The 25,604-nt window shown below is 34.6% G+C and overlaps 1 protein-coding gene across 1 annotated transcript; it reads left to right on the forward strand.

Annotated features, from left to right (window-relative positions):
- Window positions 1-1,763: 1,763 nt before the first annotated feature.
- LOC129939686 (GRIP and coiled-coil domain-containing protein 2) lies at window positions 1,764-13,900 on the forward strand. The gene is made up of 7 exons (XM_056047795.1): window positions 1,764-1,929; window positions 1,985-2,090; window positions 2,148-2,464; window positions 2,601-3,539; window positions 10,878-13,337; window positions 13,436-13,550; window positions 13,624-13,900. The coding sequence occupies exons 1-7, from the start codon at window positions 1,900-1,902 to the stop codon at window positions 13,680-13,682; spliced, it is 4,026 nt and encodes a 1,341-aa protein (XP_055903770.1). The 5' UTR covers window positions 1,764-1,899; the 3' UTR covers window positions 13,683-13,900.
- The last annotated feature ends 11,704 nt before the right edge of the window (window positions 13,901-25,604 follow it).

Consider the following 25,604-nt stretch of genomic DNA (forward strand, 5'->3'; position numbering starts at 1 on the left):
TTCTCTTCCTTTATGACTTTCCAATTCGCCACCATAACTCTGAAGCTATACTCTGTGCAGATGATACAATCCTTTTCAGTCCCAACGAGAGACCGCACGCAGTACTCAACTCAGTTATATCGCACCTAAATGTTGCAATCCCATATTATGAAAAATAGGGAATTACCTTGAATCCGAATAAAAGTGAGCTAATATGCTTCCGCAATGCAGCTGGCAGGGGCCACCATCTGGCAGTGAGGGAGAGTCGCTACCTAAAGCTATACATCTTGGGTAAACAAATTCCTTTAAAAAATTCAATCAAATATTTAGGTATCAATTTGCATGAGAGACTAAAAATGAACCCACATACAAGAAAAACCCTGAACAATAGCAGAGCCGCTGCGGCAAAGCTAAAAATTTAACTTAACTTTAGACATGTTGAGAGTAGAACGAAGTTACTTATATACAAAACGCTAATCCGTCCACATATAATAACAACATTAACTGGTCTATAAACGACAGGTATTACATGTCGCCAATCAGCATCCTCAATGAGGGTTCCAACGATCTCTTCCAAATTTCAAATATCGACGATATTTGCACCTCCCTTTTCTATAAAAAGCAAGTTCCTAATACCTACAGAGGCTAAGCAACTCACTTTCCTAATCTGCCTTTACATAAAAACAAAAATAAAAACAAATGTATATATATATAGTTATAGTTAATGTAAAAAAAAAAATCCTAATGAACTCTAATGTAATGACTAGAAATATAAAAAAACAATCATAGTCAAGTATATAAGTAGATTCTAATGCATTTAGACTTTCTGGGTTCTCTAGAGTCTAGATAGAGACACATATAGGGGTACCTATCTGGTGTTCTCATCTCATGTTACTTTTCTCTCTCTCTCTATCCATCTTTCATTTATTTTATTTTCTTTAGGTTAGGTTATAATTTTGGATTCGTCTTGTTAAGTGGACGTAATTTTATAAAATCAAGAGACTATGTCTAGAAAACTACTAATGTGCTTTACAAAAATAAACTAAATTTAAATTTAAAAAAAAAAACTGTGTGTCTTGACCAATTCCTAAGTCAGCAAATTAATAACAAGATATTGAAATAACTGTGTATACAAAGAATTAAGAATCACAAATGTAAAAACAAAAAAATCTCAACAAAATACATACATTCATACAAATAAGCCGTTCGGATTCAGCTTTAAACACTAGGTCTCTTCCATCCTTGAAAACATTACTCGCACACAGGAACGGTTGAAATTTGTAAGTCACTAGGCCCTAGTTCTCAGTGGACTGTTGCGCCACATAATTTGTTTATTTTTTAATTAATCATTTGATTTTATTTAAAATTAATTGTAACTTTTAATTTAATTTCATTATAAAGCTAATAATTTGTAATAATTTTTAACTTAAACAAAATATATATATATATATTTATATGAATGTAATAAGTGTTAAATTGTTATAACTTTCTGCATCTGCATTTTTTTTAAACAAAGATATTATTTAGTAAATTAATTGAAATGTCATCAAAATACATAAGCTTATAATAATAATAAAATGAAATCACATCTAAAAATTAAGATCGAAGTTTTCATGTCTTGAAAACACGAACTTCAACTCGGCCGTGTGTGACCAGCCTCAAATGATCCTAGCAAACTTCAGCTGACACTTCTCTATTCAGGTTCATCCGTTTTGTCATGGAATGAATTCCAAAGAGAAACATCAAAAAAATGAAATCGAATAGAAAAGTAAAGCAAAGAAAAAACCAAGAAAAATAAAGTGACGTCGTCTTAAAACTTGACAATGCAAAGAATAAATCACAAGTTTTTTTCACATAAAATAATTAATCTTCTATAAATTGTATTTAAATTATTAAAAAATAACATACCATTTAATTAAAATGGATGCAAACCAATCAGCGGCCGCGGGGGTATGTTATCAAATTCACGAACTTAAAACTTAAAAACTTATTTCTATTGATTTAGATGGACGCTAAGAAAAATACTATCGAAGCCATGAGCAGGGAGGAGCTCATTAACAAATATAAAGGACTCCTAGGAATTGCAAAACAAGCCAAAAAAGCAAAAGATGGTTAGTTCAATAAAATTTAAATACAGAACTTGTACCGATTTGAATTATTTTTTATAGAATTTGCTGAAGAAAATCAAAAACTCAAAGAACATATCAAACATTTTGAGACACAGCGAGAAGCAGATAAGAAGTCTCTTCTCACAATGAAAGAGATGCTTGAGGAATTCACAAATAATAAACTTGAATTAACTTCAGAAATCAGCGAACTGCGTGGACAAAATAAAGCACTCGTCGAAGAGCAGATGAGTAGCAGAAATGATAAGGACCAACTTACCATTGAGAATGAAGCATTACGACGACAAGTTAATAGACTTACAGAAGACAACGAAAGCTTGCTAACAGATATCAACCAAATGGATGAGCAATTGAATCAGGTTTGGCAATTAAACTTCGTTCCCTTCTCAAGGACTAAAGGTCTTATATACTCTTTAGTGTTTAATAGAAACGCAGTCTTATAACGAATAATTGTAACTGAAAACCATTTGACCTTGTGTTTACTTTTTCTGTTAGGTTAATATTCTTGGCAAAGAACAGAAGCAGCATTTAGACCTTCTTGAATTAGAGGTAGAAAAACTTAAGGAATACGAAGTCACTAGTAGGAGACTAGCTACCGATTACCAGGACTTACAAGAAACCCATGAAATGCTTACTGAATCATATAATCTTGCACAGAATGATTCACAGGCTTTAGCCTTAAAATGCCAGAATCTTCAAGAAATCAACTCAGAGCAACGCAAAAAATTTCAAGGCTTAAAAGATAAATTTATTGATGTCCATAAAAAACTCAAACAGCTCAAGGAATGTAAACGTGTTTTAGTCGAAAGCCACCACGAATATGCTGATTCAATCTCTAGATGGCAGTTAGAGATTATGCATGCATCAGAGAAGCTCTGCAGTCATATACAGTCCCTGACAAAAGAAAACAACGATTTGAAGAATGAAATTGAGAACAAGGCTGAAAATGTTGATATAGTCTTACCCCAGTTGCCGATACTAATTGATTACTGCGAAAAAGCACTTGTTGAATACCGCCAACAGAAAACGTTAATTGATGAACTTCAAGAGGAAAACAATAAATTAAAGAAAGAAATCGGTAAAAAAATAAGAGCTAGCGATGAAGTTGATCATGAAGAAGTTAGTAGACAAGATCTGGAGGCTATTGAAGTACTCAAAAAAGAAAATAAGAATCTTAAAGATATAGCAGAAAATAACAGACTAATGTTAGAAAACGAAATGAAAGTCCTTATGTCTGAAAAGTTACAGCTGCAGGAACAATTAGCCAATATTGACGGAAACACCAGGCAAACTGATATGGAAATAAATGCGTTGAGATCAGAAGTAACAAAACTCACAAGCCAATTGTCCAACATTACGGAATACAAAGAGAAATTGGAACAGGAATTAGCCACAACCGAGCGTTCAGCCGATAAAGAAATAAAATATTTGAAGGTACGTTGCACTGATTAGTAATTGACTCCATCCATATGAAAGGCAAGAGATAGATTTTTAGAGCTCTAAGGTTCTACTAAACCATAAACTATACTATTTTATAATATAGCTTGTAAAATAATTGATTGGAAATATGTTATTTAAAGTTAACAATTTCTGTGTTATGGGAATCGATCAGTTTTCGAATCCAAATGAGACATCTGCTTTATAGTAGTTCAAAGCACTAATCATCAGTTTTAAACTGATACAAAGTATGAATATGTCAGTGGCAAAATATATCTCATTATCAGGAACTGATCCAACCCCTCATAAATCTGCTGTAACCCTTACCCGAATGCTTACATGGGCTTCGGTCTCTGCCCAGCATTATAAGTATGTTGTCTGTCTTTAATATAGAAAATCTGCTCGAAGAACCACTCAGTGTTTGGATGATGTCGTTTGCATTTAGAATGTTAGGTGTTGTTATTGGCATTTTTAACAGCTTTAATCGAAGAGGGAGTGTCTGTACAGATAACTTGATTATTTCCTTCTTTTATAACCTCTTGAGAATGGCAGTAAAAATGGCAGAGGCTTCTTCAGTTAAGATTCGTAAATCCGTAAAAGTGAATTTCCAGTTTTTTAGACTTGCTATTGCGATATATCTTAACGTTTGTTTGGAGTTTCCGTTGATGTGCGAGGTTCATTGTAAAATTTTTTTGATTGATATAGTATGTGGTTCAAAACATTTTCAAATTTGTCCTGTTTATTTAAATTATAATAATTGGAGCTCAGAATAGGATGAGCTACAAAACTTTGTAGTAAATAGTAATTTAGAAAACCTCATAATTATTGGTGATCTCAATGGTCGTATTAGCAGTTTTCAAAACTCTCAGCTTTAAAACCATGTGAGGTTATTCTCCATGAGAAACTCACTAGATGAATGTCTTAACGGTAACGGAAAGCTACTGTTAGAAATGTTTGAAGATATTGTTTTTTTTTGTATTGAATGGGGTTACGAACGAAGATGCTAGTGTTAACTATACATTTATTTCAACCCAAGTATGCTCAGTTATAGATTTGTGCGTAGTGAATGGAGATTGGCTCAATTTAATCAAATGTTTTGAAGTACGCCCAGCAAAATTTTTAAACCATTTTCCAATATTAGTCTCATATGAGTTCTTTACAGGATTAAATAATAGAGATGTTAAAAAAAAACAGGGCTGGTGTGTATAGACGAAACTTAAGCCAACTTATACGCTATGCTGATGGTCTGTTATCAGAATGTATAGAATCTGTTGCAGTTTCTATTTTTGAAATAATAAGAAAATCAGAAACGCACAAATTTCGTCCTACAACACTGATGCCAAAATCGAAGTGTTATGACGATGAATGTAAGAAATGTAGTGAAAGTTCTTTCGCTTACCTAAAATTGTTTAGACAATCTAACAACCAAACTCACAGAGGAAATTACCTTGAACAAAATAAAATATATAAAGATTTGTGTAAACGGAAAAAACAATTATATTTAATCAAAGCAGCTGGGAATATGTAGACTGAAAAGACTCAAAGTCATTCTGGTACAATGTACGGATTTTGGGAGGTCGCAGCAAGCCATCGTCTTTAAGTATTAGTGTTGACGACCTGGCCACATACTTTGAAGGTTTACTACTGCCAGATCCTGACCAGAATTCAATCAGTTTTGCCCTGCAAAATGTTTCAATCGATGAGCTAGGCTCTCCTTTTGCCATGGTTGAGATGTTATCATCTATAAGCAGAATGAAAAATGATCTGATGGCATTCCTATCGAATTCTATAAGAATTCAACTCCTGTATTTCTCGAGCGTGTGTTAGGGTTATTAAACAAAATATTTACATAAGAGAAATTTTCGAGCTACTTTCGTTTGGCTACAATATTTCCTATATTTAAAAAGGGTAATCCGAGTTCACCAGAAAATTATAGAGGCATTTCAGTTCTAAACTCACTAAGAAAACTGTTTGCACAAATGCAATAATTTGATAAGTCGATATCAGGCTGGTTTGCGGGCGGGCCTTTCAACAAAATTGTTGATCTTACGAGCGTTGCCAGGAGTTTTATCGACAAAAAGAAGGCCTTATACACTTTTTTTCATCGACTTTAAATCTGCTTTAGATACCATCAACAGAAGATCACTTTTATATAAGCTAGCAGTCTTTCATCCAAATTTATTCGGATTTATGAATAACTTTTATTAAACACGTCATCAATGGTTTGTAATGGTATATCTATGTCAAAATTCTTTAATACCGAAACAGGTATTCTACAAGGCTGTCAATTGAGTCTCTTGATGTTCGCTCTTTTTATCAAAGATATTGAAAATAAATTACCGGGAGGCGTCAACTATAGCGATTTATCTTTGAAGATTCTGCTCTATGCTGATGACCTGGTGGTGTTCTCTGATAACCCAGTGACATTGTAGCTTCAGATAAATAAACTTAAAAAATATTGCCATTCGTGGGATCTCAAAATCAACATTTCTAAATCTAAAATTATGATTTTTAAACCTCAAAACCGTTCAGATAATAATGTACCAAATTGGGAATTAGGTGGTACCACTATTTAAGTTGTCAGCGAGTATAAATATCTTGGTTTTAATATCACTCATAATTTGAACATCAAAAATCATATTAAAGCGAAACTGGTACTAGACAAATCAGTTATAAACTCGATGTGGTCACATTTTTTTCAAGAAGCTTCGTGGACCCTAAATCGAAATTTAAGGTTTTTGAGGCTACCGTGAACAGTAGCCTTTTTTTATCGAAATCAAGTGTATGGATACCAATTTCTAGAGGATATGGAAGTTATTCATTTTCAGATCACTTTTCCAAAAGAATCTTCCAGCTGCTGAGTGGCACGAATTAGCGAATATATGTTAGAAATTTAAACGCAAGCCTGCACAAGCAAATCCTGCTTATGTCACTCCATTGTGGATATTCCCCTTTTCGAAATTGGCATGCTCTTGCCACAGCACATAATTTAGCAATTAATCTAAATGCAAAAAATAAATAAGAATTGAGAAATACCTTTTACAACAAAAAACTTATCTCGAAAGCGCTAGGGAATCACTTTCTAGAGCAACCTACAGCTGTCTTAATTTGACTTTGGGTGTTAATAATTAATACAAAAATACGGACTGAAATTCTTGGGCTCACCTACAGGCCACATAGAACCTTTGTATATGAAAACTATAGTACTCTCATGGTGGAAGTCGAATAGGGCGGCATCTACATACTTTTTGTGGAACGTCTAGCGAAGACATTAATGGAGAAATCGATTGCAGTCGGGAGACTTATAAATGTTATAATTTGCAATAGAGAAAGACTTTAGTGAATTAACGAAAGTCTGAGTGCAAGGGGAATACACATTTGTTTCTTTGTGTTTGTATTTTGGTTTGGTTGTATTTTTACATACGCAAAACGGTAGACTTTCTATACAAAGATGATAAGACAAAAGCAGGTGAATTGCGATTTTGTTTAGAAATTTTATATTTTTGGTTGAGATTTTATATTTTTGATGATTTGAGGATTTTATTAGGAAATTATAACTTCAACTGTTATAGGCAAGTAAATATGTATGTAGGTATTGTATTCTTATGAAATAACAGATAATAAATATTTTTTTTTTTTTAATTTGAACGCCTAAACCTTTCTTGCAGTTTGTTTTCAAATCGACCATAAAGAAGTTTAAATCTTCAAAGTCTTAGAACGATGTTTTTTTAATAATGATTGAAACTAAACGCAATTCAAAAGCTGGTTACACAATTATTGACAACTTATAGTGAAATAAAATATTTTGATGCATGTTAAATTTTGTACACATTTAAAAAGATAGTAAACATACCTACCATTATCGCATAATTGAAGGAAATTTTAGCTTGGACGTTTTTTTATGGTTTTTGTTTTAAAAATTAATACAAATAATTGAGTTTATAAAGTAAATTTGGGGTAATTTGTCCATACATTTGGAATAAACTTAAAGTTTAACTACTGTTTTAAAATATAGGTACTAATAATAAAATTAAACTCCAAGAGAAATTTACGAAAAAAAGCAAACATTTAATGATGCTATGGATCACCCGAGATAAGTTATGTTGAAAAAGCAGTTTTAAGCTTTAGGTGTCAAAGGTTGTAAACAGAATGGGAGAGTACAATAGCTTGGCCGCCAAGATTTGGTCAAAAGCGTGCGCTTTTGACTATCGAAACGGGGTATTATTTCTTTTCGTGCAGTAAGTAAAGGCAATTTTAGAAGTAATGATTTAGATTGCAAAAAATCCTATACCTAGTCTATTTAAAAATATTTACTAAATTTTAGGATTGAAAAAATATACCTAGCTCAAAATCACCAAGGTTGCAAATTTCAAAATTGGTTTTATGACAAAAAAAAATTCTCATAAAAATGCTTGTAGCTTTTCGCGTTTTGTTAAAAAAGTTATTACTTGAACTATTCTTAAAAGTTTTAAAATTACCAACGATATTTTGAATATGATGAAATAGTTTAATTTTAAATACATATTAACAAGAATTGTTACCAATTTTAATAGCATTTCTTAAAAGTTTTATTTCTTATATAAACCAATACAAATTGGATGAATGAAATTAATTTGAATTAAATATCTTCTATTGTTAACGAGATATTGAGAACCAAACATCAATTTTTTTCCAAATGTGTGTACTATTTTACTAGATTTTATTTTTTTATGAAAAAACGGACTGTTGGATTTTTATGAAAATTAACTAAATGTCGAAAACAATATTTTGTATAAGATGCAATTTGTTTAAACCATAATATGTACATATTTGGGTCGAAAATTTTATAAACAAAACTGTCGAATCAATTTGTCTCCAAATTTTAACATTAATGTTAACAACGTTATACTTGTTGCACACAATTATTTTGGAGATAAAATCATTTTTTAAGAAGACCACCCACCCATTTTCTTAGAGCCCTTTTCGCATATTTTTGCTTCATTAACTACATAAAAAAATTTATTTGAAGTCGATATTTCTACTTGTTCTTTCGCTATGGACGACTAAAAAAACTTCGCGAACGTACTGACGTATGCACGCACGCACATACATCTTTCTAAGAACCTTTTATTTCGACTCTGAAGACCTTGAAACCTCGAGAAATGTCAATATTTTTAATTCGACAAATCGGACTTCCTATGAAAAGTTAAAAACACCTTATTCTACACTACATTTACGAAACTAAGGTGTATTATCTTTAATTATAAATTATAGCTAAAGCAAAAGTAGGATTAGAACATAAATGAAAGACATTTATTTCAACTATCAAATTATCTGGACAACATGAACAATTCATTTTTGTTTTTATTTTAAACTACATATTTATCAAAAAGTGTACGGATATTATCACTTTTCGGATACTAGAAGGAAGTCCCTTTCAAATTTTATGAAATACCTTCTTACCTACCAATACCCTTTATATTTTAAATTTGAAATTAAACCCACATCCTGAAAAAAAATCACCTACCAATTGATATTTATCTACAAGAAAAAACTTTAAAGGTGAAAAAAATCTAATCTTCAAATATTGCAGAAAAACTTAATGCCAAATAAAAGCAAAATACCTACCAGCCAAAATATACATAACTATATCCAAACGTATAACTACCCCCATATTCTTCTTCTTTACAAAGATCTGCAATACAAAAATCGCATCGTAGCTTTGTATTCATAGTACAAACCATTGTGCATATATGTATGTATAAAGATCGCACACTAGGAGCAGCAGCCTTATGAATGTAAATAAAAACAAAAATCGGTAAAAGATCCTTAACAGGTGATGTAAGCATACAAAAATTTCATTCATCCCCATATTGGACAAAATGTTCAGCAATTTTTGTTTTACTCTACCGTTTTTCATATAAAAGTGCATCGTATAAAGAAAAACCAAAAACAAATTCATTGTAGTATAGTTTTCATATACAAAGATAGAACGGACTTAGATGCAATTTGTTCACTCTGCAACTCAAAACAAACCATTTTTTAGCAACTTGTCCTATTTTACAAGAAATGCGTAGACTTCATAGATAAAAGCTTCTTTTCGTCAGAAGAATGGTGACGTGTTTTGAACGGGTAGTATGGTTGGAAATTAAGAAAAAAAGTTTTGATTTATCTAAAGTAAAAGCCCCAATATTCCATAACTTGAACATCTAAGAGTTCGCCTTTTTCAGTTTTAACTAAACTAAAAGTCCATTTTCTCTGAAACATTTCCCCTTCCTCGCTGTAAAAATTAACTATAAAAGATAAAGAAGAAGGAAAGAAATGCTACTTAGCTTAGGCCTCGGGGATTTTTTCCACTCCTAGTTTGGAGTTATGAGCATTTGGGTGTTGAGATTCCTTGTGTCGTAATATTTTAATTCGCACTTTGTTTATTTAAATTAAAAAAATTACCCGGAGGCACATGCGCACGGAAAAATAGAAAGATAGAAATGAAACAATTTTTTTCAGATTTAACAAGGATAAAAAGATTAATACCACGCTTTTTATATTTTTTTAACTATAAGAAACTTTGTTTTGCTCAAATTACAAACAAAAAATGCGTGGGAGTAAGAGAAAGCTATATAAATAGCGGGAAAGACACCAACAAAAGTTAGACGATAACTTGGGGAGAAAAGCTTTAGACGAGTGATAGTCGTTGACTGCAAAATGGAGTTATTTAGCTGAAGTACTCTCAACTAATAGTTGGAAGAGACAAATTAAATTTTATAGGTTTAGTTTCTATTTAGATTGATTTTTATTTACTTACTTACTTAACAAACTTCTTCACCTAGTTCAATTTCCAGCTAGATATATCGTGCGCCACCTGATCCTGAGCCTTAATACTCACAAAAAGCACCCATTAAGATCACGCTAAGTTCTTAGGATTATGTCAATGTCATCAGCATATGCCAGTAATTGAAAGATAGTGCCTCTAGTGTTGATGTGCATTTTTCTGGAGGTAGAGTCTGTTAGACTATTCCAACTGCGGTTGAATTCTGTCAGAAAAATTGAGAACATTTTGTCTTTAATAGCGCCAAGAGAAATATTTACCCTTTCTGCAAGTTAGCGGAAAATCTTCTCTTATTTTATTTCTCCGAAAAACTTGAGCAGAAAAAACACCATCGGAATAGACTTGTCATTATTTTTAGGTATATTTTTCCTACTGAAGTCTGTACTTGTGAACTTGCATGTCTTAGCGATCATGGTTTAATATTTTTAGCAAGTAACAATAGTAGATGATAGATAATAAAACAAGATCTTAGGAGTCATAAAGTTAAGATTTTTTTTATAAAATTTGAATAATTATGTTTATTGCAGGAAGAGAATGCAAGTCTTGAAGAAAAGACAGCAAATGTTAATGAAATCATCAACAATACAGATTCAAAAATACACAAGCTGGAAAGAGAACTCTCTGAATCCACAACTGATAAATTCAAAACCGAAACCAACATCACTTTATCATATCTACCCATCCTAATTGATTGCTGTGAAAAAGCACTGCATGAACAGAGACAACAAACCGAACTCATTGAAAGCTTGAAAAGTAAAAATATGGAAGAACACAACGAAGAAGTCGTGTCCAAATTGATCGAAGAGCTTGAACAACTTAAAAACGCAAATGATAAACTGAAACAAGAACTATCAAAAGCCAAACAACACGATTCTGACATTGAAGATGTGATTAAACTTAAAAACGATTTAATTGCTAATCATCGAACTTGTGAAGATCTCCAAACCAAATTGGAAAAACAAGAACGAGAGAATACCGATTTATTAAATGAAATGCGTGAATTGAATGAGGCTCTAAAAGGTCGAGGAGATGTCATATCCAAACAACAAGCAAAGAATCAAGAAATGTTGATTGAAATGAAAAAAACATCGAGTGCTCTCTCCAAAATTGAAGCTGATTTGCAATCGAAAGAAACCATAATCAAAGAAAAAGAAACAAGAATGCAAAAACTTAGCGAGGACAATAAATCTGCTCTACAAGAAGTCAATCGCTTACAGAATTCTTTGCGAGAAAATGAAACCAAAATAAAACAATTAACAGAAGAAATCACAATTATAAGAGCACAGCTGGATAATCATGATGCACAAAGTGAAGCCCTTTCTACTTCAACTATATCACGGACTGAGGATATAGCACGGTTACGTGAGGTTGATGAAAGTTTCGAGGAGAAATACAACAAGCTTCGAGCCTTAGCCATTAAGATGAAGAAAAAGTCCCATGAGCAATCAATCATCATGGTTGAGTTGGAGAAACAAGTTGCTGAATCGAAGACCAAAACAACAGACATGACCGAAAAGATATCTTCATTGGAAAGTGAACGAGAATCGCTGCAAAAAGAATTGACTAATTGTGAAAATCAAATTGATTCGTTAAAAACAGAAGTTAGTAAGCTAAAGGCTTCCAAAAAGCAAAGTAATGTTTTAAATCTCGAAATTGAAGCATTTGAAAAGTCCTTGAATGAAACCATTGCTAAGTTAACAGCCAAAGCAGCTGAGTATGACCGCATGCGAGAGACACTTCAAGGCAAAGAATTAGCAATTGAGGTTTTGAAAAAAGAAAACAAAATTCTTGAAGAGAGCAAGGAAAGTGAGATTGTTCATGCAGGTGAACTCAAAAAACAGATTGACAAACTGCAGGCTCAAGTAAAGGATGTCGTTCACAATAAACAAGAAACTGCAGCCAAGCTGGAAGAGTGTTTGTCCGAAAAACAATTGCTACAATCGGAAGTAGAAGAACTTAAAAAGAGTGCGTTGTCACTATCCCAAAAGCTCATAGACGAACGAGCTACAATGACCAAAGAAAATGAAAATCTTCTTCAAAGAATGAACTCATTAGAAGTCGAACTAACCGAGTCAAATAGTCGAATTATACTTGCCGAAAGGTCCTTCCAAGATCTGCAAAGTGAATTTACCAATTACAAGGTTAAAGCACAATCAGTGCTGCGACAAAATCAAACGAAAGAATCCTCAAAGGAGCGCGAGTTAGAAGAGGAACTAAAAGTAGTCAAAGAAGATCACAAGAACATATCTGAGCGTCTTCAAACATTCCTAGATAAATACCAAGTCAGTGAAAAAGCAATCGAAGAACTTCAAGAAGAAAACAGATGCCTTAGAAATCGCAAAAATGAGTTGCAGAGTACAATTGCAGAAGTTCGTCAGCAGTGTGAGAGTATTACACGAGAAAATAAGAAACAGCTCGACATATACCAAGAAACGTTAAAAGGACATCGCCTCCAGATGGAGGCTTTGGATTCCTGTCACCTCCAACAGCTGCAAGAATTGCACGCTAAGTATAATAAAGAAATTGCTGACCTTAAGTCAAGCCAGCAAAAAGACTCGGAAAGTTTAATACGCAAACCGTTTGAGAAAAACGATTATACCCTCTTGGAACGTGAGGATGCTGAAGGATCGGAAGCTGAAACAACACAAAACCCAAAGTACCTGCAACCGAGAAAGCGGTCAAATCATGACTTGATTCCATTAGAAGAATTGTTGAGTACACCAGCAGTTGATAGTACGTACCAAGTTTTGGAAAGGAGAAAATCATTGTCACCATCGATAGAACTACAGGAAACTAAGGAACGTTTAATGAAGCAAGAAAGCCGTGTAAGGCATTTAACTTCATTGCTAGCGGAGAGCGAGCAAGATTTGGCCAGACTAACGCAGTTAAATGAAATGCTTAAGGAAGAAGTCCGAAGGCAAGAGAGGACAGTTGAGCGAGAGAAACATATGCATAATTCGGAGTATCTGAAGAACGTCGTTTTGAAGGTAACTTATTTTTAAAAAAATTAGTTAATTTAACAGAAAAAAAAACATTATTTTTAACTTATAAAATATATAAAACTATTTCTTAACAATTTCAACAGTTCGTTTCTCTCAACAATGGCGATGAAAGAACTCGACTGGTACCTGTCCTAAATACAATATTAAAACTAAGTCCGAGTGAAATAGAAATGCTTCAAAATGTTGCCAAAGGAAAAGGTAAGTCTTTGTCATTGAACATATTGTTTCTTGGAGTAACTAAAACAAAATGTGATTTCTGTACGCCTTGCAGGTTTTGATAACAACAACCGAAGTTGGGGAAGTTTCTTGCCCAGCTGGAATACTAGTTAATGCCAATAAAATTAAATTTAATTGAAAGTGATTTTCTAAAAAGATTTCGACATTTAGTATTTTTGTTTGTATTGAGCAATTTAAATTTTGTTTTCGATTTAACAAAAATTATTATTGTTTAATGTATTTATGTAACTGTACATTATAGAAATTTAAATTTTGTAAATATAGGTAATAATATAATGTAAATTATAAACAAAGAAATTATAAATTTTAAATTCTTAATAGAAATTTTGTATAAGCAATTGATTTTATCAGCCAATTAAAAAATGAATATTTATTCTTTTTGCCGCAATTCAATAAGTCTCCCTTCTGGAGAATCTGGCTGATTTGACGGGGTGATAAAACAAGAACTGTCTGTTTTTAGAAGATGTTTCACAGTTCATTGAAAATGCTCTGAGTGATTTAATAACAAATGAAGAAATCTTAAAAACAATTAAGTTATTTTGTACAACAAAAGTTTTACAACGGTGAGACGAAAATAAGTGAAAGAGGATGCTACGAGAACTTATCTACAAACCTTCGTCAAGTGCAGTCGCACTTTCTTTTCGCTCCGCAGTTGCCTTTTGCCGCCTTCTCACTGACCCCCAGTAAACAATTATCATACAAATACAACAAAAAACCTATCAATTTACTCACAGCGCGTGATATACTTACCCGACCCACTTTACTGTCCATCGCCGTTTCCCATTACACCAGCATTTTTCTCTTCTTGTGTATTAACAAGTATATAAAAATACCATGGGGAATACCATCACCCCTCTTGTGCTGCCTTGGCCAGAAAGGCGAGTGTATACCTTAGATACTATCTACGCAATTTTGAGTTTTATTGCAATGAACGCAAGAAAATATCCGTGTCGGATATTATGATTGCAGTTCAATGTTCTAAATAATCCCTGTCTTATAAACATTCCTTTTGCCAAGATCAAATTTCTAATCTCTCCAAGGAATTTTATCACTTTTGCAATAGTGTTGAGGACTCGAACATCCAATCTTAACAAACGTCCACCCAGTGCCTTTCCACGATACGTTCTCTGGAAAAACAATACTGTGACGTTATCGGTGGGTTTAATTCTCTCCGTTCAGACATTGACGATAAGTTAAAGGTGCTGACTTGTTCGGCAAAAGAACTGAAAAAAAAGTGTCTGTCTACTGAAAGTGATGTTAAAAATGTTAGACTCGTTAACCAATTTGAAAACATTAATCGCGTGCTTTCTTGGGTTTTAACTGCACTCATATCTATTGCTTACGATGTAAGTAATCAAGAACAATACGAGTGTGCATCGCGAATTTGAAAGCCTAAATGTTAAATAACTGAAAATTTAATCACTTCTCGACGACATCATTAAACAACCCGGCATACCGTCGTGTGATATCGCGAACGTATCCATTCGTGATGAAATTCATGCGGCAAACTTGGCTGCCGAACCTCTGCAACAAACCACCTCAATAAATACAATTGCGGAAGACGAAGTAATCAAAAAATGTGGCCATTCCTGGAAATTATCCGATTGGAATTTAAGAATCAGCAGACTTGAATCTGCTAACAACACATAGTTCATGCTGAATAATTGCCCCGGATATGCTGTTGCTACATTGATTCGCTCCAATTTTAAACGAGAATATATCTCAATATCTGCGAATGTCTTCAATTGTCTGTAAGAAAATTCGAGTTCCTTATTCCCTCCAAATATAACTGGATGTTTCATCACCAAAGAGGATATAAACGACTTGGTCGAATGCGGATTCCAGAATGAATAGCAATAATCATATCATTAAGTATAACAAACCCAAACCTAATCCCAAAAATAATATTGAACCCAACTGGACTCTTAAAACACGAATATTTCCAAACTTTTCTCTCCTTAACCACCCTTCTCATCCGGGTTTTGGTTTACGTCCACCGATGGTTGATCCTCCTGTCAAAACATCCGCGGATCCAAGTTTTAAAAATTCTCGAACCCTTTACCCTGCATCTGCTTCATCAGTTTCCCAAGAACCACAAGGATTCCTAAGCTCAATGATCCCTCCAAATTTCAAGTTAACGAAACATTTATCTGAGACCAATATTAATGATCGGTATGTTATGTCCCGTCTTAGAGACCATACAATTTACAATAATGTTCGTCTATACCTAGCATTTTTGCACGACACACCAGATTTTGTTTTCTTTGAAGGTAAAACAAATACAACCATAAAGGTTTTAATCTTCCAAGAAGGCCTCCCTACCAAACGTGAAGCACTTATGGAAATATTCTTAAAATTTCATTATGGTCTTGAAATTTCTCCTCATAAAGTGAGAGAAAACCTAACCTCTTTTGCGTCCTTCACCTCTTTAAAACGATTATCTCATATCCAGAAATCCCCTGCAGATATGAAGAAATACTATCGCTCCTAACCTGAAGACCACGAAACCTAAATATCTTAGCCTATACTATCAAAATTTAAGAGGGTTAAGGTCTTAAACGTCTACTGTCTTTAATAGCTCCCAAAACCTTCCTTTTGACATCTTTGCCCTTACCGAAACTAACCTCACACCCGATATCCTTGGTACGGAACTCTTCACTAACGACTATACCATCTATCGAATGGATGGCGTGGAATGTGCGAGTAAAACACATGGCCGTGGTGTGCTTTGAGCTATCAATAGTAATTTTGAAAGTTCATTACTCCATATTCCTACTTCAATCGAATTTGAAGGTGTTTCAGCTAAGGTTACTTTCCCTAAGTTGTCTCTTTTTGTCCTTTGTTGTTATATTCGACCAGCCCAACAAATTAAAGCATACGAAGCTGCTGTTAATGCCATTGATTATCTACTTGAAGAAGTGCAACCTAATGATTTGATCATCGTTCTTGGCGACTTTAATCTTGCCCATCTCAATTGGTCCACCTCAGATGATCAGACATCCTTCTTTCCAACTAACATCTCTTCTGAATCTGAATCGCTGTTAATTGATCGTCTGTCTGATTGTGGTCTTTTTCAACTTAATGGAGTAGCAAACTTTATGGGGAGACACCTTGATCTCATATTCTCATCTGATTGCGATAACTGTGTTGGTTGCGAGGTCTCACCATCTCTCAACCTTCAATCGCTATTATCCTCCCCTTTACCTCTCCTTATGCAATGAGTTACTCCAACACAATCTCCTCAGATCCAACAACTATGTATAACAAATCTATTTGCTAAATACTTTAGCAAATCTTATACTGAACATTTCCATGATCCTGATCCTCACTACATCAGTCACTTAGATGGTTGTGCTCAAACCTATATTTCATCTTTAAAAATAACTGAAGAAATGGTACTTGCCAAAATCTTAAGCCTCAAAGAAAACTTTAGCCCTGGTCTTGATGGCGTCCCATCAGTTGTTCTAAGAAAATATATGCATTCTCTGTCAAAGCCTCTAATTGCACTCTTTAACTCTCTCTTTTCCAAGGTGTGTTTCCTCATATATAGAAAGATTCATTTATATTTCACATTCATAAACAAAGCAATAAAACTGAAATTAACAATTATAGACGTATTGCGAAACTTTCATGCATCCCAAAACGTTTTGAGAGCCTAGTTTATGATTCCGTTTATTTCCATTGCAAGCCCTTATTTAAATCCGCTGAACATGGATGCAACTTTTGGAGTACCACAAGGTAGTCACCTGGGCCCCCTTCTCTTTGTCTTATCTTTTAACGATGTCTGTCTTAAATTAAAAACTCAGATATCCTAATGTTTGCAGATTATACACATTTTTTTAAATGTAAATTATAATATATCCTACTTACTAACTTAAGGTGGCGCTACAGTCCTGTGTGAACTAGGGCCTCACCCAACAAACTTCTCCATCTAGCTCGGTCCCTAGCTAGATGTCTCCAGTTTCGCGCTCCAAGTTGGGTGAGGTCACTTTCCACTTATGCGTGCCACCTGATCCGCAGTCTTCCTCTACTGCTCTGTCCTATGGGTGAGGATTCGAAGACTTTCCGGGCCGGAGCATTGGTTTCCATGCGCTTTACGTGACCCAGCCATCTTAGTCATTGGACTTTTACCCTTCTGGCTAAGTCTACGTCGCTGTACAGCCCGTACATCTCGTAGTTCCATATTGTCCCTCCCTTCAATGCATACGGGACCGTAGATCGCACGAAGAACTTTTCTCTCGAACCGACCCAAGGTGCTTTCATCCGCTTTTGTCATAGTCCATGCTTCTGCACCGTATAGCAGTACGGGGATGATAAGGGTCTTATGTAGCGACACATTAGTCCCTCGAGAGAGGATTTTACGTGTTATGTCCCTCAACTATCTACATCTCCTGAAAGTTTCCAGTAACATTGGTATTGCTCTAACTATAAATGCACTCACGCTTGGTAACATACCCCCATGGAAGTCGATAAAAACTGATAAAACTCAGGATGATAGAAACTTACACCCTGTTTCTTGAAATAACCGACGAATACAGAAAGGATGCATTGGACTTCCTTTATATTGACGGTTCAAAATCTGACACAAGGACAGGACTGGCAATCGTTTCGGTATCCGGAGACATTCTATTCAGTGCGAGGCTACCAGACTATTTCTTAATATACTCAAGGGAAGCATACGCCATACTAAAAGCAACGGAAATAGCAAGCAAAAAAAGCACTGCTCCTATAGTTTGTTTACCATCAATGCGATCAACATACAATCCCAAATTGTGCTACAACCATCACCGAAATTCTGGGTTCCAGGACACTCAGGAATCAAAGTGAAGGACATTCTCCCAAATTATTTTTAAAGCTTCCAGCTGGAAGTCCCTGGTAGCTAGTGCTGTAATTGACTAACTAACTACATAATTATTGTAAATTTGTGTATATTGTAATAATTAATAATAAAAAATTGTTGAAATATTTAGGAACATATCTTTCCAATATTTCCCTATACCCAGCTGCACATTTTTTGAAATGACGACCTCAACCTTAACTGTTCCATAAAAACTGACAGCTTTACATATTACAACAGTTGCAATAAAGCTTTTTAACACCTCTAAGCCATTAAAACGTTGGCCAATTTTATCTGCTGATGCACGACCGGTCAGGATTTGGTGTCTAATCAAGGCGATTTTAGCTTTTGGAAGCACGTTTAATCCATGTAGATCTATCCATTGGTCTCAAAAACTTAGATCAGAAATTTAATTTCATTGAATCGCTAAAATTGTTGATTTTAACTATCCAGTACTTGAAAACGTTCATAAACAACGTATATTTCAAGGTTATTATTATGTGGGCCCTAAGGCCCACATAAAGGCTCTTTAATGTACAAGAACTAACAATTTTGACTTTATTTGACTTAAAATTACAAAGGACGGGGAATTCGGACTCAAAAAGGGAAAAAGTAAAGGGTATCTTTCAGATAGGATTTGGAATGTTGAAATCGAAAACTAACATAGCAGCGTTGCAGTGACGAAGAATTCTAGACATTGGTTCAAAGTGCCCGTAATTAGTGCGGTAATGAAGGATATAGAAAGGGAAACAGATCGCAGATTTCGAGATCAATACGATCTATAAAAATATTAACAATCTACAACATGACATAATTACTCTTACAGAAACATGGTTAAATAATTCCTTCATAGATACCGAACTCTTTGACTCAACTTACCAAGTTTTTAGACGAGATAGGCACCAATCGAGCGACACGGAGACAGTCGGTGGTGGAATACTATTCGCGGTAAAAAACTACCTTATATGCACTTTGGTTGATACTTTTGATCTTACTGACGTCGAAATGCTATGTATTAAAATCAAATTGGAAACAGGTTATCTCTTTATCATCTCAGTATACATACCTCCAAGATCTACCAGTTTTGTCTATGAAAATTGCATGCATTTAACTGAGAAGATCCACGACCAAATGGAACCTAATGATGAACTGCTCATCATAGGTGATTTCAATCTTCCGAACCTCAACTGGACAAAATCATCAGATTTCAACTATTTTACACCTATCAGTCCAACGAGCACAAATGAATTCACAATTATTGATGGTTTAGCTTCTTGTGGACTTGTTCAATTTAATGGAGTTGCCAATCAATACAACAAATATTTGGACCTAATATTTTTCTCCGACACGATAAATACTGACGTAGCTGTATCTCCAGCCGATGTTAAACTAGTAGAAGAAGACCGTCACCACCCAGCTTTAAATATATCACTGAATATAAATGTGTGCAATATCCCTAATACATCAAATGAAAAACTTGAATTCAATTTTAAAAAATGTAACTTTAATGAACTAACTAACTTATTGTGTAATGTTGACTGGAATCAACTGCTCCTAAATCGTAATATTGATGACATGTGTCTAAATTTGTATAGTATTATTTTTAACTATTTTTATGAAACTACGCCATTACGGAAATCTCGCTATAAATCTAAAACTCCACCATGGTTTGACACTCAATTAAAAAACTTAAAAAATAAAAGAAATAAGGCATAGCTAAAATTTAGTAAAACTAGAGCAGAAGAAGACTTCAGGATTTACTCCGAACTTAAAAATATTTTCATTGACTACTCCAATATTTTATACTCTGACTATATTATAAAAATTGAAAATGAATTGAAACAGACCCCAAAAAACTTCTGGGATTTCGTCAAAAGTAAAAGAAAAACTGACGGTTACCCAAACTCTATGTCTTTTAATAACACAACAAGTCATGACTCCCAAATAATTTCAAATATGTTTGCTAATTTCTTCAAAGATGCTTTCGACGTACCTCTTTCTTTTCAAATTCCCCATTCGTTCTTTCCAGCCCAAAATTATCCTCACCTTAACTCACTTGACTTGACAATATGTGAGGATTCAATTGTTCGTTGTGTCTCAGAACTTGATGACTGTTTTCACCCTGGCCCTGATGGAGTACCATCATGTGTTTTAAAAAAATGTGTGTCTCATTTATCGTACGCTCTGTTTGTATTGTTTAATGAATCTCTTAGAAGCTCAGTTTTCCCACTATTATGGAAAAGTGCATTTATAACTCCGATTCATAAAAAAGGATCTAAGAATGAAATAACGAATTACCGGCCGATTGCCAAACTTTCCGTTATTCCCAAACTATTTGAGTCCATTATCTGTAAGATGTTATCCTTTAATTGTAATTCAATTGTATGTGAAAATCAACATGGTTTCGTCCAGAATAAATCAACAATTACAAACCTACTTCACTTCACTTCTTTCTGCCTTGACTCTTTCGAAGATCGTAAACAAGTAGATTGCGTATTCACAGATTTCAGCAAAGCCTTTGACAAATTGTGTCACAAGACTTTAGTCCATAAACTTAAGGCCTTAGGGTTTAACGACAAATTCTTGACGTGGATCGCGTCTTATCTCAAGAACAGAAGTTATAGCGTTATATTCAGAAATGAATTCTCCGACCAATTTTACGTCAACTCTGGTGTTCCACAGGGTAGCCATTTAGGTCCTTTATTATTTATCTTATATATAAATGACATAACATCAGTTATAAAAAACTCCTCCGTTTTAATATACGCTGATGACATTAAAATTTTCAAATCTATTAGTTCAATTAATGACTGCTCACAGCTTCAAGAAGATCTTCATAGTTTTAGGGAATGGTGCAATACAAACCGACTTTTATTGAATATTGACAAATGTAAAACTATGTGTTTTACACGCAAAAAAACAATTATAGATTATAACTATTTATTAGATTCTTATTTATAACTTTATAGTTAAAAAAACTAACAAAATTCTAGGTTTTATTAAACGTTTTTCTCGTGACTTTCGTGACCCATACGTCTTAAAACTTCTTTATGTATCATTAGTAAGGCCAATACTTGAATACGGCTGTGTTATATGGGCACCATACTATTCAGTCCATATTGAAAGACTTGAAAGTATCCAAAAAAGATTTATGCGTTTTTGTCTTCGTTTTCTTCCGTTTTCCCAAATATTTACACCACCTCCTTATTCTCAGAGACTTTTGCTAATAAAGCTCCCTACACTTTCACAATATAGACAATATCTCCATTTTTGTTTTATTTTAAAATTAATTAATGGTTCTATTATATCCGCAACAGCTCTGAATCGTCTAAATTTTAGAAATAGCCAAACTAGCATAAGATACCTTTATGTCCGATCTTTAGCAGAACTAACTATGGTATGAATAGCCCCTTAAATCAATTGATTTCAGTCTTCAATAAATTTTATAATTTAATTTCATCTGTTAATGACAATGTTAAAAGCAAACAATTTAAAGAAAGATTTTTTAATTTGTTGTAGTATTTATTTATTTGTATATTAATTAAAATTTTAAATTAAAAATTATGTAAATAGCTATAAGTTTATATTAACGTTAGATAATTAACGGATTAAATAAATAAATAAAAAAGAACGAAACGTCTTTGAACATTTTCAATTCTGAGTGAATGGTTTTCATAAAAGGGAGACCATACTTGGCATGCATATTCAAGTTGAGGACGGACTAGGGAAATGTAAAGCGCTTTAGTTACATAGGGGTTGAAAAATTCTTTTGACCATCTCTTAATAAAACCGAGAGATCTATTAGCTTTAGACAAAACATATGAACAGTGCCCTAGCTACGATATTAAAAAAAGAGAGGGCATGAGAAGCGTGCGGTTGAAGATGTTGAGAGGTTCAAAAGCAGGAATGAAGTTCGAAAGTCTTATGAGCAGGTGAAACGAAATTCACAGGTACATAAACCTATAACCGAAGGCCGCAAAGACGAAAGTGGAAACATCATAGTGGAACCGCAGTCAAAGCTGAGGATATGAAAGGACCACTTTTGCAGACTGTATCACGGCGACGACGAACCGATCAGGATGATCCATTCAACATCTTCGACATAAGCCAACAAACCCGTCCTCCCGACTTAAACGAAGTGAAGATTGCCATGTCTAAGCTGAAGTCAATAAAGCCGCTGGAGCGGATGGCTTGAATGCCAAGCTCTTTAAAGCAGATGGAGATAAATTGGTTAGGAGCATGCACCAACTTATCTGTAAGATATGGTCGGAAGAAAGCATGCCCGATGAACGAAACCTCAGTATTGTTTGCCCGATCCTGAAATTAGGAGACTCTCTAAACTGCACCAACTATAGAGGAATCAGTCTGCTTAGCATCGCCTATAAAATCTTCTCTGCTGTAATATGTGAACGTCTAAAGCCTATCTTCAATAACCTGATAGGTCTTTATCAGTGTGGTTATAGACCAGAAAAGTCCCCAGTCGATAAAATATTCACATTATGGCAGATCCTGGAAAAAGCCCAAGAACACCAAATCGACACCCACCATCTTTTTATCGTTTTCAAGGCCGCATATGACAGCATCTACAGAGACGAGCTGTATAGAGCCATGTCTAGTTTTGGCATCCCTGCTAAACTCGTCCGTTTGTGCAGGATGACCATGGCGAATTCACGCCTATCCATAAAGGTTGGAAACAACCTAACAGAACCTTTCGATGTCAAAAAAAGTTTTAGACAAGGTAATGCGCTGTCATGTGATTTTTTTAATATCGTGCTTGAAAGAATAGTGCACTATCTTTCAAAAGTCTGTCCAATTACTAGCATATGCTGATGACATTGACATAATCGGAAGAACTCAGCGTGATGTCAATGGGGCTTTTGTGAGTATTGAGGCAGAGGCGGCAAAAATGGGTTTAACGGTTAATGAAGGCAAAACAAAGTACATGTCGTCAAGAAAAGACATACAACACCGACGCGACGTCTTGGTCAACACGTCACCATCGACAGACGTTACAATCAAGGACTTCGTGTACATAGGCTCCGCTGGAAACGCAGAAAAGAACACCAGCGCTGAGATCAAACGCAGCTCTTGTTAATCGATGTTTCTTTGGACTAAGAAAGCAATTGAGTGGTATATAGTGTAGCTATATAAGACCCTTATCATCCCCGTACTGCTATACGGTGCAGAAGCATGGACTATGACAAAAGCAGATGAAAGCACCTAAGGCCGGTTCCAGAGAAAAGTTCTTCGTGGGATATAAGGTTCCGTATGCATTGAAGGGGAGTGGAGGAGTGACGTAGACTTAGCCAGAAGAGTAAAAGTCCAACGACTAAGATGGCTGGGTCACGTAAAGCGCATGGAAACCAATGCTCTGGGCTGGAAAGTCATCGACTCCACACCCACAGGACAGCGCAGTAGAGGAAGACCGCGGATCAGGTGGCGCGCACAAGTGGAAAGTGACCTCACCCAACTTGGAGCGCAAAACTGGAGACATCTAGCTAGGGACCGAGCTAGATGGAGAAGTTTGTTGGAGCATAGATATTGGTTTGGTTTGGGATTAATGGATTAGCAGGCTTGGGGATTGGAATTGTGATAGCCACTATTCACGTTAGTGTATTGTGTCTTCATCACAGATACAGTTGTATAGAAGTATTAATCCTTTTTTTTAGTAAAAAAGGTACGTTTTTAATATATGGTATGAGATGCGATCATAGCATCATTTTTACCTTTAAGTGTCACCAAGCAGCTTTCAAATTAAACAGAACTAATTAGTTTTTCAACGTATTTTGCTGGTAAATTATTTTGGTCGGTATTGATAGCTAGAAGTTTAGAGTTCAGGAAAATTGTTGGAAAGTTGGAATCATTTCAATATAAAGACCAGACTTTGCCGAAATATTAACTTATATCTCATAGAGGTATAATTCCCTGATAAGGATTTTATCCGCCAACATTTTTTTATTTGGAAAACTTGGATTGATTTATTTTTTTGCTAACTGACTGTTCCTACGGAATCAGGTATTTGCCTTACGGTAAATATGAGAAAACATAACTAACAAGCGATTTTTATTTTTATTTTTTAAATTTTAATATTGCAACTTAAGATTTAATTATATTCTAAATCTACGACGCGTTTCGGAGATGTTTCTCCATCATCGGATGGAATACTTATCTAGTTTATAGAAAATAAAAAATTATTTATGTGAAGAACAATAACGGTTTAGATGTGGTAGGTCACGATTGACCTTCATATTTCGGATTAATATTCAATGAAAAAAGTAGTGCCCGTGGCATGATGGTAAGTGCGTTGGACTGTCAGTCGTTCTTTGACTTCCAGAGAGATAGCAAGTGTTTACAAGTGATTAATAGTTAATTTTAAATTAAAAAGTGAATTTGTAGGGTTTTAAAATTAAGAAGGCAGTAAGCCACAGTTTCCAATAATTAATCGGTAGCCTAGTGGAGGTGGCGTCCGAAGACAATCGTTCTTTGACTTCCAAATAGTGAAGAAGTGCTAGTTATTATATTTATTTCAATGTTAAATAAGTTCAATAGTTTAATTACAACTAAAGTTGGCTAGTTGCCACTGTATTATATAACAGATCGGTAGCCTAGTGGAGGTGGCGTCCGCAGACGGTGGGAGCTGCTTTCCAGCAAGTGTACAAGATGAATGTTAGCATTCGCCTCAAACACGACCTGGAAAACAGAGCCCTACTTAATTACTTTTACCTTCGAAATGATATAACACAATGGCGATCTGAGAACCGCGGTTTCATGCGGTTCAATGACGATTCCTTGGCAAATGCCATAATCGCCGAGCAAACGGGACCAGTCCATTGTTAGTGACGAAGGTTGAGCTTCAATTCAAAAAAAAAAAAAAGTCAGCAGGTGTCGATGGTATATCCAACGTTGTACTAAGACATTTACCGATGGAAGCAATTGACATATACACCACGCTCTTCAATAATGCACTGAATAATGCATATTATCCAGTGCAATGGAAGACCGCTGTGGTTCATCCTCTCCCGAAAAAGGGAAAGGACAACTCCAACCCGTCAAATCTTCGGTCGATAAGTCTTCTTCCGAGCATCAGCAAAGTTTTCAAAAAAATCATTAATAGGGCTCTGACTAAGTGGGCTGCGGACAACAAAATAATTCCGGATAATCAGTTCGGGTTCAAGGCG

Source organism: Eupeodes corollae, chromosome 1 (assembly GCF_945859685.1).
Source record: "Eupeodes corollae chromosome 1, idEupCoro1.1, whole genome shotgun sequence".
NCBI lineage: Eukaryota > Metazoa > Arthropoda > Insecta > Diptera > Syrphidae > Eupeodes > Eupeodes corollae.

Bases quoted from the DNA above. Each gene is read 5' to 3' on its own strand.
- LOC129939686 (XM_056047795.1), top strand. From the start codon at position 1,900: ATGGATGCAAACCAATCAGCGGCCGCGGGG. The intron at 1,930-1,984 runs GTATGTTATCAA...CTATTGATTTAG, and splicing joins ACCAATCAGCGGCCGCGGGG to ATGGACGCTAAGAAAAATAC. The intron at 3,540-10,877 runs GTACGTTGCACT...TGTTTATTGCAG, and splicing joins AAGAAATAAAATATTTGAAG to GAAGAGAATGCAAGTCTTGA.